The sequence below is a fragment of the Hippoglossus stenolepis genome, chromosome 20, assembly GCF_022539355.2.
Source record: "Hippoglossus stenolepis isolate QCI-W04-F060 chromosome 20, HSTE1.2, whole genome shotgun sequence".
NCBI classification, from domain to species: Eukaryota; Metazoa; Chordata; class Actinopteri; order Pleuronectiformes; family Pleuronectidae; genus Hippoglossus; species Hippoglossus stenolepis.
This window is the reverse complement of record NC_061502.1, coordinates 14,152,173-14,171,123: the sequence shown is the minus strand read 5'-3', so window position 1 is coordinate 14,171,123 and position 18,951 is coordinate 14,152,173. Positions and strand designations below refer to the sequence as shown.

At 40.5% G+C, this 18,951-nt stretch overlaps 1 protein-coding gene across 9 annotated transcripts in view; it reads left to right on the top strand.

The window, feature by feature from the left end:
- otofa (otoferlin a) overlaps window positions 1-18,951 on the top strand; it is a 65,905-nt gene that overhangs the window by 34,957 nt on the left and 11,997 nt on the right. For 8 of the 9 annotated variants that reach the window (XM_035144758.2, XM_035144756.2, XM_035144752.2 and 5 more), the window contains exons 6-25: window positions 6,697-6,770; window positions 6,967-7,093; window positions 7,362-7,416; window positions 8,846-8,977; window positions 10,358-10,420; window positions 10,790-10,874; window positions 11,043-11,202; window positions 11,332-11,518; window positions 11,630-11,816; window positions 12,586-12,809; window positions 14,193-14,301; window positions 14,406-14,595; window positions 14,835-14,955; window positions 15,141-15,241; window positions 15,699-15,789; window positions 16,369-16,485; window positions 16,636-16,788; window positions 17,538-17,730; window positions 18,112-18,236; window positions 18,343-18,477. In XM_035144758.2, the coding sequence (XP_035000649.1) occupies window positions 6,697-6,770; window positions 6,967-7,093; window positions 7,362-7,416; window positions 8,846-8,977; window positions 10,358-10,420; window positions 10,790-10,874; window positions 11,043-11,202; window positions 11,332-11,518; window positions 11,630-11,816; window positions 12,586-12,809; window positions 14,193-14,301; window positions 14,406-14,595; window positions 14,835-14,955; window positions 15,141-15,241; window positions 15,699-15,789; window positions 16,369-16,485; window positions 16,636-16,788; window positions 17,538-17,730; window positions 18,112-18,236; window positions 18,343-18,477 (2,629 nt within the window). The remainder of the gene's footprint in view (window positions 1-6,696; window positions 6,771-6,966; window positions 7,094-7,361; window positions 7,417-8,845; window positions 8,978-10,357; window positions 10,421-10,789; window positions 10,875-11,042; window positions 11,203-11,331; window positions 11,519-11,629; window positions 11,817-12,585; window positions 12,810-14,192; window positions 14,302-14,405; window positions 14,596-14,834; window positions 14,956-15,140; window positions 15,242-15,698; window positions 15,790-16,368; window positions 16,486-16,635; window positions 16,789-17,537; window positions 17,731-18,111; window positions 18,237-18,342; window positions 18,478-18,951) is intronic. The other variant, XM_035144755.2, reaches the window with a different exon arrangement.

The window sequence follows — 18,951 nt, the reverse complement described above, 5'->3', positions numbered from 1 at the left end:
GCACTTTCTTTTGCAGCATAATTTACTGATTCTGTGATTCATTGTCCGTCGGAGTAAACTGCAGTGTTTTCACGGACAGCTCTGGAGTTACATATTGTGTTGTGTAGTCTTTCATCTTCATCTCAGTGTGTCTGCTCACTGCGGCACTGACTCCCTGTGGAAACAACAACAAGAGATATCAGCTAATAATGAAACCATGCCATGCATTGACCGTATCGATGTTGATCTTAGATTTCATTTTGTTCCTATTGCTTTTATTTGCAGAGGTTGGTAAATGCCTTATCAACACGGGTATTATGTTGCCTGATTAGACTTTCCAGAACGAGTAATGCTAATATTTCTTAGTGAATGTGCTCTCATGTGGCGGTCGCTCTTTTGACCGTGTGCAGTAAGTGCAGGGAAGGCAGTCATATGTTCAGGCCACCAATCAGCAGCCAGAATGACACCTGAATGAGCTGTACATGTGCCAAAACAACCAATCCCTGATACCCACTGTTTGGGTAAACTTTTTGTAAAAATAAAATACTTATTGTTCCTTTAATGTTAAAAGAGATCAGAAAATTGCTGATCAGGACAAACCAACGTGTTTGAAATATAATGCTATCTCGGGTGGCTATGGTTTCTGGAGTGCAAACCTAAACCTAAAAATCCAATAAAGAGCAGGACAGTATCTGCACAGTGAGTAAATGGTACACAGTGGACGAGCCTGTCATGAACAGGGATTCATTAATTTAATTAGAGTTAAAACACTGTTATTGCTGTACAGGACCTTTGAGAGAGGTTTTTATACCTGAAAGATAAGACTGTGTTTCTAACCTTGAACTCTATAAGCTATATACACTTAGGTGCTGCTTTATTATTGATGTCAAACAGAATCACAAGCTGTCTCCTGGTGCATTGTAATACACAATTATTGTGCACTGTAGCAAACTGTCATCTTTCAAATTTACAATCCCTGTCAGCAGATAAAAAATCTTGAGATCAGTGAATCGGGACATTGCTGACACACAGCAATAAAAGTTAAGGCTTCACAGATTCCGTTTGGAGCTCAGAGATAAGGGCCATAAAATGAAAAAAATATGTATCTTCAGAGTTTAATTTTTATGCCTCTGTGCCAGTGGCAGCCAAAGCCGGAGGCAGTAGATTTCCAGATTGTCCACGTACATCCATATGTCCACCTGTCCACCTGTCCACCTTTCCCATTCTCCAGAATACAATATCTCAAGAACCCTGTAAAGAAGGGATTTTCTTGAGTTTTTTTTTTTCACAAGAACCCTGAGAGGGATTAAGGTTCACTTGAATTCAAAGAACTGATTTGATTTTGGTGGTCAGAGGTCATCTAACGTTTTAGGAACATGATATGTGAGGAATTCCGAGAGGGAATTTGATCACATCTGGCACAAACACTACTACTCAAGGATAGTTAGAATTTGATGGTAAAAGGTCAAATTCACTGTAACTTTACAAAATTCAAAAATCCATTCACGTACTATGATAGAATACACTGAATTTCATTAAATTCCTTCTGAAGGCTAATTTATGCAGCCTTACACAAATAATAAATCTAAATCTGGCTATAAATCTGCCTGTTTCAAACGATGTACCCGTCAAAGCCCACATACCTCCATATGTCCTTTATGTTGGCATGATTGTAAAGCAATACCTCCACTAGAGGGCAGTGCACAGTCACGTGTTTCTGAGAACAACAAAGGAGGTCGTGACAATGTTGAGAAAATGGCCAAAGTGACTGTTTGTCCATGTGCCTGGGAGAAGTATAACATCATGTAGATTTAGTTTTTGTAGTTTCTAAACAACTCGCAAAGTTTTCCCTCAGTTAGCGTTGACATTGTTGAAATTCTTACTCCTGACCTACGATCGTCCAATTGATCTGTTGGCTATTCTGCCCCCGTAGATTTCTAGTAGTACTGCTCTGTTTTGTCTTATTTCATCTGTATCCATAAGCTTTCAGGGGATGAGCACAAATACGAAGAAATTAACGCAAAGTACGGACATCTCTAACATTGAGCATAAATGAGCCCGAAGGCTTCACTAAACATGTTAGTCCGGAAAGAAGTGGATGTAAAATGCTACTTGACTGGTTGGCCGAGGCGTACAACTTTGGCAGCAATTGTAATTTATCTATAAAGTCTTGCGAGTCACTTTCCATTCTTTAAGCTTAGTTTTATATAATCTGAAGGCTACATGTTTTTCTTTTCAGCTATTCTGCTTGTTTCCTTCTGCTGAGACCGATACTAGAGTGAAGCACTTGTCTCAGAATCATTTTGTTCTCGTGTAGATGTGTTGTCTCCAGGGACAGCTCTGTGCGTTCGCTCTGCAGTTTTGTTACTTTGTGGTTTGTCGTGGTTCTTGTTCTCACCTTATGAGATAGAATGGTGTCTAATGTGAACACTTTGTCAGTATCACTTATTGGAAACGTGCCTCTTGGGGTAAATACCAATTTCTTGTATCACCTGCGTGCTTGAACCAGATAGGAGTTGTAAAAATAAGCGGTTTTCCTTTGTGGCAATTACTTGAAATAATACATAAAAGGGAACGTCCTTGGAATCCCTGAGACTTTTTCTGTCCCGGTCTGGTTGATGCAATAACAGAGTAAAAAATGCAAGAGTGCTACTTGGAGTGGATATCAAATATTAAGTGATGTATCGTCATACCTGGTTGTTGTGTCATGTACATTCTCACTATCCTTCCCTCTTGTTCATTTTCTCCTCCATAGTTCTTTTCTTTAATATTGTGGAAGTAGATTTATTCTATATGCTGGATAAATGCACACACACACACACACACACACACACACACACACACACACACACACACACACACACACACACACACACACACACACATAAATAAATGCGTGATATGTCCCAAAGGAAAAAAAAACAATTTTTGTTTGCTGTATGCAGAACATGAATAGTTCAAAGCACTTTTGTGAGGGGGCATTAAACTTGCATAAGCTTCTAACTATGTGAAGCTAATGAGGCTACATTGTGAGGGAACACTCGATAGATCACAAGCAAAGAATGTCAAATACTGAGTTCAGTGGCGACACAAAAGCACACGAAAAGACTTTCATATCGCAGAGATAAATAATACTGACGTTCTGTTTCATCTTCGACAGTCAAAGTGGAAAGTTGGAGAAGAAGACAGAAAGAAATTGAGTTTTGTGTAGGAGAGACAGACAGATAGAGGACTGCAGAGCGCTCAATAAGGTTTTTGGATGGAGAGCTCTGGGTTTGCTTTTCGGTCCCTAACTGTGTTATCAGGTAGAGCTGATCTTTGTCTGGCTCCAGTTCAGGGGATCCTGGGAGCACCGGAACAAGTGCATCCAACCCATGTGTCAGAGAGGGAGAGAGATGGAGAGAGAGAGAGAGAGCAGGTGTGTGCAGTATACTGTATCTCATCCAGCCCCATTCTCCAGAGCCCTTAGAGCAGAACGTACAGTATATGTCAATGAATTATTGAATCTTCCCTTTATTTATTTATTTATTTTGATCTCAATGGGGGATGGGAGTTTTTTTTTTTTTTACAGTGGTCGAGAGTTCAACATGAAGACATCACATGCAAATAAGTAAAGGAAGAAAACATCACTAGTTGCTTTACAGCTGATAAAAACTAAGACCGTTTTCAAATCCCTGTTTTATGGAGGAGATGGAAATCAAGCTGCCAGGATCCAACGAATAACCCTGGAAATAAATCTGCTTCGAAGATGAATGAACTCCATTCATGTTGATGAATGACCTCATTCATCTTCGTTGCAATGTAATTTAGCAGTTTATTCATGTATTATTGATTCTCTCACAATCACCCACAGACACACAATACAGTTCCTTTTCTCTGTGCTGCAAAGATATGCAATAGTTGTGCTCTACATACAAGAGTGATCGTATTTCTTAATCTAATTTCTTGAGAAACAGCCTCTTCTGTCTGGTTTTTTTTTTGTTGTTGTTTTTTTTTACATTTTCTGTGATTTACCTCTGGTACATTGTGAATTTGCCCTATTTCTGTAATTGGAGACGACATGTGAACCATCTTTTCCTTTTAACTGACATCTGCGAGGTTAAGCTGATTTCGAAATCCTGGCGGGAGGTTTGTATCTGATGTTTGTCCTTGTGTTCATCTGCAAAGGGAAAGAAAAGGAGACAGAAAGTATGTGAAATATTTAGCAGCTCAGTTTGTTTCCTAGAATTTTCCAGTGTCGCTCTTTTCTTCTGGTTATTAATGACTGCTTGTGCACACAGGATATCTGTGCATGTCTACTCCAACTGCTGATCTATGTTTCCGAGGTGTGTTGCCTGTCTTCTTCACACTAATCACAGTATCAGTGACATGTTTCCTGACAAGTAACCTGATCTGTCTCAGACGACTGGAGGGCTGAAGATGTGTGATGTTGTGTCACATGTGCCTCAAAAGCTTTAAAGAAGGAAAGTTGAGTGTAGTTGCCGGCATGGTGGTAAAGTGGTTTGTACTGTCGCCTCACAGTAAGAAGGTTATTGGTTCCAATCTCTGTTTGGCCAGGGGGCTTTTAGTGAGGAGTTTGCATGTTCTCCTGATATCTGTGTGGGTTTTCTCCAGTTACTCCAGGTTCCTTTCACCATCCAAAGAGATGCAGACTGGCTTTGGGTTAATTGGATTCTCTAAATTGATTGTAGGCGTGAATGGTTGTTTATCTTTGTATGTTGGTCTGTGCAACAGTGGGCGAGAGGCCAATAAATGGTAAGCAGTATAGATAATAGATAGATTGAAGTCCAGTGTCAGTAAACGCTGGTTTCCTTTCACAATGACCAAATAGTTTTAGTTACTTATACTTATCCAGACTTTACCTCTTGAGGTGGCATCTATATGAATCATTTTCTAAACTCAGTCATTTGAACTGCAAAAGTTAAATGGACTGCATTTGAATTGTGTTTTTCTGCACATGCTATACGTTCTTGTATATCAGTCACATTCTCACACAGCCGTCAGGGGTCATTTGGGATTCAGGATTGCGGCCCCAGGGTAAGATATTGATGTTTCCTCTTAGTTATCCAACAATATTCAAGCACAACATTATAGAAAGTTCACATCAGTCTCTTTTAAACTCTTAAAATCTCAAGTTTTTTGGTGGTGGTGTATAGAGCCCCACCCACTCCATCTGTCTCCTCTTCCTCCTCCTCTCTGTGTATCTCCAACCATCTACCTCCACCTCTTTCTCTCTCTCCCTTCCCTCCTCTCTCCTTTATCATCCACTCACCTGCACCAGCTGTAATCTGCCTGGTTGGTTTGTTGCTACACTTGACGGGGGAGGAATGTGGAAATACAGTTCAAAATACGAAGACGCTATATGGGCAGATTTATATTGATCTGACAACTCTGTGGAATTGAGTCTTTCATGTGGTATGTATGAAAAACACATTTTACACATGTGTGAGTTTGATTTGATGCCTTGTTGGGAAATTACAAGGAGACAATGGGTTGGATTACTGGACCATCTCATTTTGCTGTTGCAGTAACCAGGGCTATTGATTCTTTTTTTTTTCCTACTGATACAATTTTTCATGTAGTCATGTAGAAATGGAGGAAATGTCCACCACAGTCAAAGGTGGTGTTTCAAATTGATATATTAACAAAACAAATATTCAATGTTTTATCATATAAAACAAACAAGCAGCAAAGGCTCACATTTGAGTAACAATTAGTTTGATTTTTTTTGCTTTATAAATTACCTAAATTATTTTGGTATCCAAATTGTTGCCAATCAACTTTCTATTAATTAAAGAATTGAATGATCCACTCACTTTTCCGCAGTTTTCTTGCCCATCAGTTGTAAACGTACCAGTATATAAGTTTACATGGCCTAGATTTGATTTGACTGGAAAAGCTTTTCACCTCTTCACTGATGAGTGATTCCTTAGTCCCCTCTTGACTTTTATTCCCGTTCTCTGGCCTCCAGGCTTTTACTTTTAAGTCATGCTCGGCACTCACCCGTGAACCTATGAAGTTGTCATAGATTTCTGTAAAACCATCCCCTCCTCCATATTCCATGAAATGAAGTTTGACTGTAGCCTCTGGAATAAAGTTGGACTGATCAAAGCAGAAACTGAACTCGACTCTGAAGGATCGCTCGAGGAAAACAAAAGGAAAACCTTTCATTAATTTCCTGACATGTATCCGCAGCAAATTGGACGGCCACACTCATTTTCAATTATTAAGGCCCCTCATTTGTCGTCCCGCCGCTGATATCACAAGCTCTTTGTCGTTGTGGTGATATGTGATCCAGATGATGTCGATGTGGAGACACCGGATACTCTTCTGACTGAGAGTCTGGAGAATTGGTGGTGATAAGGGGGGTGGGGATTAAATCCCCTGGAATTAAATGTCTAGCCAGGCCACAAAGATGTCTGTGATATATGGACATTACATGTGGTGTTGGGTTGCATGTTGATTATGTCCCCATGTGGGCAGTGGAGTTTTCACTGAAGTGAAGTTCAGCACTTGTTAATGTTAATCACTCTCCTCCGACTGTCTGATCTTATCGATGGAGAGTGAACTCGATGAGACACATGTTTGGAGTTGATTCATCTGAAGATGGATCAAAGGTGAATCAGACACAAGTTAATTTTCATGTTATCAATTCCTCTTCCTCTCTTCTCCTCCTCCTCCTCCTCTCTTATCTGCTGTCACGTTCTCCGGCACCAGAGCAGGGAAGGGGGTTTTCTCAGCCATGAAGCTCGGCAAGATGAAAAGCTCTAAAGACGATCACAAGAGAGGAGGTAAAACCACATTCAACACAAGACACATTCAACCTGAAATATATCATTTGATTATTTTGTTGATTCACTTTTGTTTTTTTATTTTGCAAGTTAGCTTTAGGGAAAATAGGGAAAATACATACAGAAACCTGTTTCTCGAGCTTTTATAAAACATATCAAGAGTCTGTTGGGGAACAACTTGATTTGACTTGTCCAGATGAGCCGGCAGTCCTGGAAATGGATGACCTGGACAGGAAGGCGATCCGTCTTGCTGGAACACTTGACCCAGACACCATCTCCCTGGCCTCCGTCACCGCCGTCACCACCAACGTCTCAAATAAGAGGTATGATGTGTATGCATACACTGACGCACCTGCTTTTGCAAATATGAAACTGCTTATGCCACCGCACAACACGAAGCAGACAGCACAGTGCTTCCATTTGACATAAATGTATTCATTTAAACTTTTTCCCTTTGAGAAGATGGAAAGATTACAGCTTTCATAGCTCAAGATTCAGACCTAACACGGAGCTTGTGCCCCTGTGCTCACTCAGTGTCCTCGTTATCTGTCAGTGAACTGTAGAAAAATCATTAATTTAGTTTTTCTTCAGGTCAAAGCCAGATATAAAGATGGAACCGGGCTCTGGACGACCAGTGGATTATCAGGTGTGTGCGTGTGTCTCTGTTTCCTGGTCTTTGTCTGGGATTGCATAAACCCTTTGTATTCCTTTGTGCCTGTATATATGCACATATATGCATGTTTTTGGGGGTTTGATATATTGGTGGTTATGATGTATCACAGGTATAATATAAGGAAAGGGTAGAAGGCGAAGTGTAGTTTCTTTGTAAGAAAAAAAATACAGACATTTTAAGCACAGCCAGATAGAGGTATCATTGAGATAATGTTTAATTATCTTATTCTCCATTTTGCCGAGAGAAGATTGATGCTCCTCTTCCATTTTTGTCTGAAGCCCGGAGCTGGAGCCTGGAGGTGATGAGCATAGATTATCATAAAGACTGGAGGCTGAAGGAAACAGCTAGCCAGCTCTTTTTTTTTTTTAACTTCAAATAATCCTCCACCCAGCACCTCTGTAATTTACTAATTAACATACTGGATCTCATAATCTCACTATTTCTTGGCAAAGGTGGCACAGAAGTGCAGTGCAGATGGAGAAACTGTTGCTTGGTCACATATGCAGCTCATAACCCCAGAAGACCCCATTTTATAATTTTACATTTGTATATGGATTAATGAGATAGAGTATCTCAACTTGTAACAGACAAGCTGGCCCATTCCCCCCTGCTGTCAGCCTTTATGCTAAAATAAGCTAAGATAATTTTCTCGGGGCTCTACCATCAAATTTACAGAATTGTTAGATGTCAATTGTTTTTTAACAAGACTATTGTCTTAATTGGAGTAATATCAGAATATTGGTGTCCATGTAAATGTGACTAGTAACATTTAAACTCGTTTGTTTAATCTGCACAAAAACAAAAGTGTAAAATGACAAGTTGCTGTTTAACTGCAGGATTATTTCCAAATATGTGTCACATCTATAGATAAGTACACAAGCCTTTGTCCTTCCTTACAATCAGAGCAGTTTATTTACAACAACATCAGTGAGAAGAAGGAAAAGAATAATAGTGGGCCCAGTGGAACATCCTCCTGTGCCTGCGCTCTTGGCCTATTTTCATGGCCTATTTAACTTAAAAACATCCATACACTTATAAACCAGTCAAGTGGAGACTTTTTGTAATTGTAAGTTGCAGACTCATCCTCGCTTGTTCTTGTTTCTCTCTGTTCCTATTAATCATCAAAAAGACTAATTAAACCTGTGGGATTTTGCTTTAATCTGAAAACTTTCTCAGAGTCAGAGTAAAATCACAGGCTGAAATAGGGAAATCGGGGGAAAAGCCCTCACTACCTGGAATCAGCATCCTTAGAGTCTGTGAAAGATCAATTTGAATCGTTTGACTCTGAGTTGTTGAACTGAACAGGGTAAATGATTAGTGATTAAAAGTTTGCCGCTGGCTGACTCACTGTTGGAGGAAAGTCGGTTTGTTTTGGACCGAATGTGTTGATCTCTCCCATCAGATCAGCATCACGGTGATCGAGGCCCGGCAGCTGATCGGCCTCAACATGGACCCTGTGGTGTGTGTGGAGATTGGAGACGACAAGAAGTACACATCCATGAAGGAGTCCACCAACTGCCCATACTACAACGAGGTGAGGAAATCCACTCTGCAAGAAAGTGAAGAATTAATAATTCATGCAATAACAACTAGCTTCCTTTGCTACCTCTGAATTTCGGCATCACTTTTCTTCGTATTGTGTTTCTCTCGTTACATTAACTAATGCCATTTTTAAATAATGGAAACTGACGCGTTCCTGGACAGCAGAGGAATCGCTCTTGTTAGTAAATGGTAGTGAGAATCACGCAGAACTCACAGCCTCAGCTCTGTGTCCTGCTGGGACAGTGAAGGTTTGTCTCCCATCGATTTGTTCTGTTTGTTTGAAAGTCCCCCGCGGACCGGGAAACCTGGAAACCAGAGTGATTGAGATAATCATTCTTCAAGCTCTCCGTCCTCGAACTGAGACACAGCAGTGTGTTCAGTGCCTCAGAAGTATGATCTCATTTCACTTATTTTTATTTGGTTTTGGGGGACAAGGTTTTGGTGCAGTGGCTTCATACATGTGGCTAAGAATTCGTGAGGTTATGGTCGGGTTTTTAAAATATAAGATTCCTACAAAAGCACAAGTGAGGCCCTCCCTTCACCACCTTTTTTCACATGACTCTGTTTCAGTTTTCATTTCGATTTACAGTTGTTAAAAATTTGTATTGCAATATTCAAAGACCCAGTCAAATGAAGGATTTTACTGGTCACATGTTTTTGCTCCTACTCCTAGATTATTGAGTCACAAATCATGATCTTAAGTTTATTTTTTGTTAATTTTCTCGTACCATAATGACTCTACATCATGTTGAAGGGGAGTTGCGTTCATATGTTAAATAGCACATGCAGTAACACATGCTGAACAAAGATATAGTGCAAACTGATCTTTTGGTGCCAGGAGTCCATGCAGTGTCCATGGAGCTCACTTCTAGCCCGTAGTTCTGTCCTGACCGAGGTGCACAGAAGCTGCATTATGAAACATTAACTACTGCAAAGGCATGAAAAGACTTTGATGCGGACGTGTGAACTAGTCATTTATTTTAAAGTCTCTCATCTCCACTTCTAAAGGATTGAAACCTGGAGGGCCTGGAGTTAAAATATGTGTTTTTAAAACTTCACTTCTCTGTTCGGGTCTTCACATGTTGACCTTTTCTGCAGATCATCAAAAAAAACTCTCACTGCCCTACAAAAGGCAGCAGATCTCCTGTGAGGCTGATAGGTTTGGATGTTTAAGATCACATTTTGGTTTGTTGCATCAGATCCTCAGGTGAACTCTGCATTGGTTGTTTTCTGAACCTCAAGTTTATCCAGAAACATTTGTTTTGGCACATTTTACTCCCAGAACCAAACCAAATGAAGTGTGTGTGTTTTCTCATGGAAGAATAAGTGAAAACATTTTAATAGTCAAACATTTTTTCTCTGTCTTCTGCAGTATTTTGTCTTTGACTTCCACGTCCCTCCTGATGTCATGTTTGACAAGATCATCAAGCTCTCAGTGAGTACTGTGCTGGTTTAGGTTCTATTGCAGAGCAGTTTGCTGCAGAAATATAGCTGAAATCAATATTAACTTTAATACCTAGTAAAACGGGGAAGAGTAGATATCACAGTCCTTTGGGACGTAAACCCATAAAAAGATATTGCTGGTTATTGCATTAACTAAGTTAAATGATGTTCCCAGAGGGTCACTTATGTTAAATGTATTGTTAAAGATATCATGCAGCCCCTTGTTTACCATTATGTAAATAGCCAGCTGCACTCACAGGTTTATGAATGATTTATGATGATTTATGATGATGTGCTTCAATACAATGATCCAGAGTTGGAGCCTTGTGCTAATACTTTATCCTCAATTCTGTCTAATTAGGTGATTCACTCCAAAAACCTCCTCCGGAGTGGGACCTTGGTGGGAACATTTAAGATGGATGTTGGGACTGTTTACTTTCAGCCTGGTACAAACTGTAGCTCTGATGATAATGACTGCTGATAGCATGTGTGGGCATGTGTGATTTGTCTTGTATGTTTTCACATTGATATTAAAGTTTGATTTTAGTTTGTTGTAAACTGACAACAGAATTTCTTTTGTTTTTTGGGGGGGTATTTATTGACATCTATCCCAGAACACCAGTTCTACCACAAGTGGGCCATCCTGTCTGACCCTGATGACATCACAGCTGGATGTAAAGGATATGTAAAGTGTGACATCGCTGTGGTTGGAAAGGGCGACAACATCAAGACCCCACACAAGGCCAACGAGACTGATGAAGACGACGTAGAGGGGTAATGAGCTGTTGATGATCAAATTGGATTCATTTGGAAAAAGACCGTGTATCAGTTATGAAATCAATATTATAATATACAATAAACATAATCAATAAACCCACAGTCTTGCTGTTGTTTGTCTTCCAGAAACCTCCTGCTCCCAGAGGGCATCCCAGCAGGGAGGCAGTGGGCGAGGTTTTATGTGAAAATCTACCGTGCAGAGGGACTCCCTAAAATGAACACCAACATAATGGCGAATGTGAAAAAGGCCTTCATAGGAGAGAACAGAGATCTGGTGGACCCTTACGTTCAAGTGCAGTTTGCTGGGCAGAAAGTAATTCCCTCCACATCCTGCTCTCCTCTATTCTCTGCTAGTTCAAGCAGTTGTAAACCTGGTGCTCTGTGAGCACTTTGAGTTCAGTGCTTTCCCTCCATGTTTCTCCAGGGGAAAACGTCTGTCCAGAAGAGCAGTTATGAACCGATCTGGAATGAGCAGGTCGTCTTTACTGAACTCTTCCCTCCACTCTGCAAACGCCTGAAGGTCCAGATTCGAGACTCGGATAAGGTCAACGACGTTGCCATAGGAACCCATTTTATTGACCTGCGCAAGATATCGAATGATGGCGATAAAGGTGAGTGAAACAAACACACATGTCAGCACTTTGTCTTACTAACATTGAGTAGCTGTCAGGTACATAAATTAGTCAGGACTTAACTAGTTAATATTTTACTGTATCTAGTAATTAGCAGAGCTAAATTGTGAATCAAGCCACTGACCTTTGGCTAATGGCTGTATGAATTTATTGGATGACATTCAAATCGACTTCTAGTCAATAAATACATTTGCATAAATTAAACCAAACCGCATGAATCATTGAGAGGAATTTATTTATATCACATTTGTGTTTCTGATCATTTTTCCATGAGAAGCCTAGTTTTATTTCGTGCCGTTTTTAAGTAAAACCTTCAGAAAGTATGTAATGTAAAGATAACACAGTCATGGAAATGCCTGAGATTTTGGATTTAATTATGATCTTTGCAAAGTGTTTTATAACAAGAGATTAGGATAAGTCTCAATAGTTCAATCAGAACAATTGATTTAAGAATGAAAACTTTGCTGTTAAAATGTGGATGAAAGAAATTACTTCCGCTCTGTGTTTTGTAAGAAAAGATAAGATTTGGGGGCCAGTTTTAAATCCTCTGGATAAAAATATTGACTCAAAACCCCCAGAGGAAGGATTGTGATTGCCATCAGCAAATATATAAATGATTTTTCTGCTGCCTGGCTTTTTATCTGTTGTCTGGGTGGGAGTGGAAGTGTTGGATGGTGTAGGTAAGACAAATTTCAAATATATTGTAGAATATCACATCATCTCCTTCTTTTCCGTTTGCCGTCTCCAGGGTTCCTGCCCATCATGGGCCCGGCCTGGGTCAACATGTACGGCTCCACTCGTCAGTATACTCTGATGGACGAGCACCAGGACCTGAATGAGGGACTTGGAGAAGGGGTTTCCTTTAGAGCCCGTCTTCTGCTCTCCATCGCCGTGGAGATCCTGGACACCACTTCCCCTGAGATCCTCAGCTCCACTGAGGTTCAGGTGGAGACTGTGTCCAACATCTCAGAGGTGAGAAGACCTGACTGTTAAAACGGCAAAGGGATTTTTCTGTGCCTGTATTTCTTTCATGCAATGGAATTACTCAAAGTCAAAGAAAAGCTGTTATCTCAACCTGTGATCCAAAAGAACACAGAGTTGTTTGACCTCCTCTGACTTCCTGACCTTAACAGTAAACATTGTATTGACACGTGTAGTTAACTGCTCACCAGGGAAATCAGAAACATCAGATGTGATGCTTCAGGGCCAGCTTGAAAGCTATTCAACCTAACATGTCTGTTAGGGTGTAAGTGTTCCCCCTGGGGTCAGTCGTTAATGCCAGCATGAGTGTGTGCAAGTTGTAAAGTAGAGTTGTTGTTTTTTGGGGGGGGCAGATAACTAATTAAAAATAATACCAAGCAAAGACATTTTGTAAATTAACACATTTACTTTGTCTCTTCTCTAAATAAATAACTTGAGTTCGGTTTTATTAATTAATTGTCACACTACGTAAAACGCTTGTGCCAAAAGTGCATTTGTCTTCCTAATTTCTAAGAGCAGGAAATTATGTTAATAACTGAGTTCAGAGAAAAACATATTGTCACAACAAGATTGCAAGGTTGACGTGGTCGGTGTTTGGAAAACAAATTTCCCCTGTTTCCTGACTCTTCTGGCCTTATAGTCCTATAGTTAAACACATTCATGAGGATATATTTACTTGATATAACTTGAACGTCACTCAGTAGAATGCATATTACATATAAATTCCCTAGTTACGGATTTTTATTTGGATCTGCTCTAAATTGCCCACGCTCATAAATATCAGTCAAAATCTATTCATCAAATCCTTGACCCTCCCCTGATCCAAATTTTAATGAGCTCTTCCCTGACCCTTAAGGTTTCCTCCCACCAAGTTTCATGGTAATTTCAGAAGTTTTCGCGTATTCGGACAAAACAAAGCCTTCTCAGTGGAGATAATAGTTTGCATGGTTATAGCTAAAATGGTTATTATTTTGAGGAAATGGAAATCTACTCCCATCATTGTTTAAAAAGTGTCTCAATGATGTGGTTTCCTGTGTCTATTTGGAGGAGATTAGTGTAATTGCTCCTCACCTGACTCATACTGTAAATGAGAAGTGACTAAGCTGCAAATAAGGCAAATACCTTATTTGCCGGTAATGGTCAAACAAACTGAATGAATAAAAATATGTCAGGAAATAGTGCACTTACAAATGTATAGAATAAGTAGCTCAGTAATTCAGAGATGAGTAGTGGGGTTTAAGTGTATACATTGGATTATAAAAAGCAGCTCCACAGACAGTAATCGCTCCACAGGCAGAGACAATAAAATGAAAGCACTCTGCTTCAATAAAATGTTCCCCTATATGTTTATTGCTGTTCTTCTCACTCCATCAGAGCGCCACAGGGAAAATAGAGGAGTTCTTCCTCTTCGGTTCCTTCCTCGAAGCCACCATGATCGACAGGAAGATTGGTGACAAAACGATAAGTTTTGAAATTACGATAGGTAAATAGAAAACCTTCTAACCTTCTTATTATTGACCGTCCCTCTGTGAGTGTAACAGAGTAATCTGACAGCACACACCTTAATAATGTTCTGCCGCGTTACAGGTAACTATGGCAACCAGATAGATGGTGTAAGCAAGCCCTCGTCAGCGAAGAAGAAGAAGAAGAAAGATGCAGAGAACGAAGAGGAGGAGAGCGAGCTCATTCACAACTCTAGCGAGGACGAGGCGGACGAGGACGGAGACATGGTCTCAGTCTCTTCCACTCCACTCATGAGGCCCGTCATTACAGACAGGTCAGAGGTCAAATGTCACAGGGGCGAGACAAAGGATGCTCTAAACTTAATGTTTTGCTCATTTATTTACAGTATAATAGAAAGTCAGATTAACCTTCTAAAAATGGATTTGTTAAATGCTTTACAATTATCAGAAATTATACAATTACCAACAGCCAGGGGCAGCGTCCTGGCTATAATATGATATATTGAGAAAGTAGTTGCACAATCTAACCCACATTCTACTTATATCTTTACAGAAATTACTTTCATCTTCCCTACTTTGAAAAGAAGCCGTGTGTCTACATCAAGAGCTGGTGGCAGGACCAACGGAGACGACTCTACAACTCCAATATGATGGACAAGATCGCTGACAAGCTGGTCAGTGTGCACATGTCAGGCAGCCGGACAGATTATAAGTCTGATGTGCTGTAGCATCAACACAAAAGTTGATGATAGAAGTATTAAGATGTATATAATTGAAATACTCAAGTAAAGCCCAAGTATCTTAAAGTTGTGCTTATATTTGAGTAGTACTCAGCTCCAGTGTTTTTGTGTCCTTGCAGGAGGAGGGTTTGAATGATGTTCAGGAGGTCATTAAGACGGAGAAGGCCTTTCCAGAGCGCAGACTCAGGGGAGTGCTGGAGGAGCTCAGCGTTGGCTGCAGGCAAGCTGCATAATAATATTCAAGAGTCATGATCCTGTATCAAAACTGACACTGGGACTCTGTGCCCAGCACCGATACAGAGTGCTTCTCCTTCCAGGGAAATTTGTAAAACTACTCACATAGTGTGGTACTTAATAACCAGCATTGCACTGAATGCTTTTCAAAGAAAACTTACACTTAAGAGTGTGAGCTGCCCTCTGCACTTTTCATCAACCCCCCAGAAACTACTGAAGACAGCAGCTTTCTGCACAGAGGTATCTCTAAAACCAAGTCATTATGGTTGTCATGGTGAAAGGCATCAGCAGTGTCCTCATTGTTTGTTTCTCCCTCTCGTTATGTGCTTTTAGTTCTTTATTCACTGCTAATTTGTTGCTTTTCAGATCACAGATAATATGTATAGAATTTATTCACAAATCATGCTCGCCTCTCATGTTCTGTATTTTCTGGTCATTTCCAGTCGCTTTGTGATTCTGGCTAACAAGGACTTGAACCAGGCAGGCAGAACCAAACTGGATCGAGAACGGCTCAAGTCCTGCATGAGGGAAATGGTGGGATTTACTTTTTCATACACAGATAAGAAAAGATTTAGTGTGAGAAAAAGACCCTGAATACTACTGTATTAAAGGATGTCAGGAAAGACTGAAAATTATAGTGTATATTTGTATTCATATGATTCCTTGGAATAGATTTGGAAAGCTATCTCATTGTTAGAATTTATATGAGCAGGGATTTAATGATGACTGAGACAGAGAAGGTTAGTAGGTTAGAAGGATCATGTGAAAAATATCCAATGTTTGAACAGTTTTAGCAAAGGCGTCCATACAAAGAAAAAGTAAAGATAGACTAATATTGCAGACTTGCCTGTAGCAGGTAAACTATTAGTGTAAAAGTTGCAGGAGAACACAAACTTGGTTGTTAAGGAAAAGTCATCGATGTGTAGAGTCTCCATTAAATAGGAATTAGTATCTAGCAATGTGTTTGAAGAGAGAAGCTTCTGTGTAGTTTTAAAAGTGATCCTTTGAATCAAAGCATTTTTTCATATTTTGAAAATCGAAGCACATGTATTTACAGTATTTACAGTATGTAATGTATGTAATCCTCTTCATCACTGATCTCCCCTCCTGCAGGACAGCATGGGTCAGCAGGCCAAGCAGATTCGGACTCAGGTGAAGAAGAACACGGTCAGAGACAAACTCAAGCTGGCGCAGAACTTCCTGCAGAAGCTCCGTTTCCTCGCTGATGAGGTGCAGATCTAATTTTGTTTTACTCTGCTTCTACAGAATATAAACTGTACACGACACTGTACCAGTACAGAATCAACATTTTGGTGCCCCAACAGTTGGGGAGAGACACTGGGGTTAATAAGAGCTATTCTGCATATTTATCTCCTCCAGCCTCAGCACAGCACACCAGATGTTTTCGTCTGGATGATGTGTAACAACAAGCGCATCGCTTACGCCCGGATTCCCTCCAAAGACATCCTGTACTCCATAGTGGATGAGGAAACTGGTAAAGACTGTGGTAAAGTCAAAGCCGTCTTCCTCAAGGTATCATCAGCTCTCCCCGCTCCTCTCTCACTCAACCTCTATTAGCTCCGCAGTTTAAAAACGCACTTTGCTAAATGTGAATCGCCTGGAAGAGACTCATTATTCTCGTTGCCAGAAAAAACCTGAACCATGTATGATTAAGTTAGACTTTGCTACTTAGTGCACATGGAGATAATCAGTATTAGTGAAGAGTCATGTTACAAGATTAGTATTGAGTATTGAGTGTTATAATGTATAGATTTGTAAATGTATGACAGCTGCCTGGGGAGGAGGTTGAAAATCAATGGTGATATTAATATGTATGGATTGGGCCTTGTTGTAGCTTTGTCTCCAGGGTTTAATGATTGACTTGTGGTAATAAAACTGAAGAGAGGATGTAATTCTGCAGTAATTTTTTGCTAACCATGGTTTGCTTCTGTTGCAAGAATCTCTTTATATAAGAATGACAGTAGAGTGCATACCTCCAGCAGGGCCCCTTAAATTCTATCAAGCTGCACCAAATTACACTTTCATAGATATTAGTCTCCTTAATATGTCTTTTTAACGATCCATGTGTCTCGCAATGTTAACGAAAGTGAGGGAAAAAATCCTGGTTCCACCTCAAAATTCTGTCCTGGCCCATGTCCCATCCTTCCACCCCAATTTAAACAAAATGGGTTCAGTAGTTTTTGCATAATCCCTCTGACACATGGACGAATGGCAATGAAATCGTAACCTCCTTGGCGCCCATGTCTCCCCTGTGTCCTCAGCTGCCTGGTAAGAAGGGCTTTGGTCCTGCAGGTTGGACCGTTCAAGCTAAGCTGGAGTTGTATCTATGGCTGGGCCTCAACAAGCAGAGAAAGGACTTCCTCAGCGGTTTGCCCAACGGTTTTGAAGAGATTAAAGCTGCCAATATGGGCCCCAGTCTTCAGCCTGTCCCTCCTGTCAGCCTCGTCTACAACAGTAAGTACAGTAAACACAGGAAATGACTTAATGAGACATCTCACGTCCTCTATGTAGCTGACACACAATTTAGTTTCTTGCACTGGAGTACAAAGTTTTGCTTCAACTTTTACTTCAATGTTTTTTGCATAAATTTCCCTCTATTTCATCAGATCGTCTTTCTTTACCATCAAATATAAACTCTAAAATCAATCAGAAGCAGAACAAACAAACTCAAACTGCAATCGATGGCTTTTACTTTGTTGTTCACTTCAATATGAGAGTCGTCACAGAGGGCATTGATTGTAAGGTTGTGTGTGTGTGTGTGTGTGTGTGTGTGTGTGTGTGTGTGTGTGTGTGTGTGTGTGTGTGTGTGTGTGTGTGTGTGTGTGTGTCCAACAGTGAAGCAGGTGTTTCAGCTGCGAGCACACATGTACCAGGCCCGCAGTCTGTTTGCCGCTGACAGCAGTGGCCTTTCAGATCCCTTTGCTCGGGTCTTCTTCTCCACACACAGCCAGGTCACCGAGGTAAGAGCATGACTGTGTGTGTGTTTCCATTTTGTGTGCTCGTATGACAAACAGTGAAAGTGTGTTATGAGTTTGTGTGAACTGTATTGATGTGTGTGTTCTTCAGGTCCTGAGTGAGACCCTTTGTCCTACGTGGGACCAGCTGCTGGTGTTTGACGATGTGGAGTTGTTCGGGGAGGCCAGCGAGCTGAGAGACGACCCGCCGATCATTGTCATTGAAATCTTTGACCAGGACACTGTGGTAGGGTCCTAAAGCTGCGTCAATGAACGGCTGCAACATAGAGAAACTGCTTTTGCGCTCATAAAACTAAAACTGCTTTGCTTCTCCATCCCTCATGTTCTGTCCATCTTTGTCTCGCTCATCCACCGTGTCCCTCACATTAACGCTGACCTCGCTCCTGCTGGCTTAATAGAGTGTGAAACCATTTGCAATTTAAAGCCTGTGGGAATTACAAATTCTAATAGAAACTGGTGGCATGACTTATTTGGGTTCATACAGCTACTAATGAACTCTGGAAAAGTTTAGGAAAAACTTGCATGCACTTTCTCCATTTTTTGCTTTTTTCTATTTATAATAAGAGTTTCCTCTGTAGCAGCTGCAGCCATAACAGTGGTGCAGTGGAGATGCTTGTATGAAACAAAGGTGTAGAAAGTTTATTGGGAAAGATATATAAACGTCTCTGTTTGACTCCTTTTTTTAAAAATTCTATTTTAC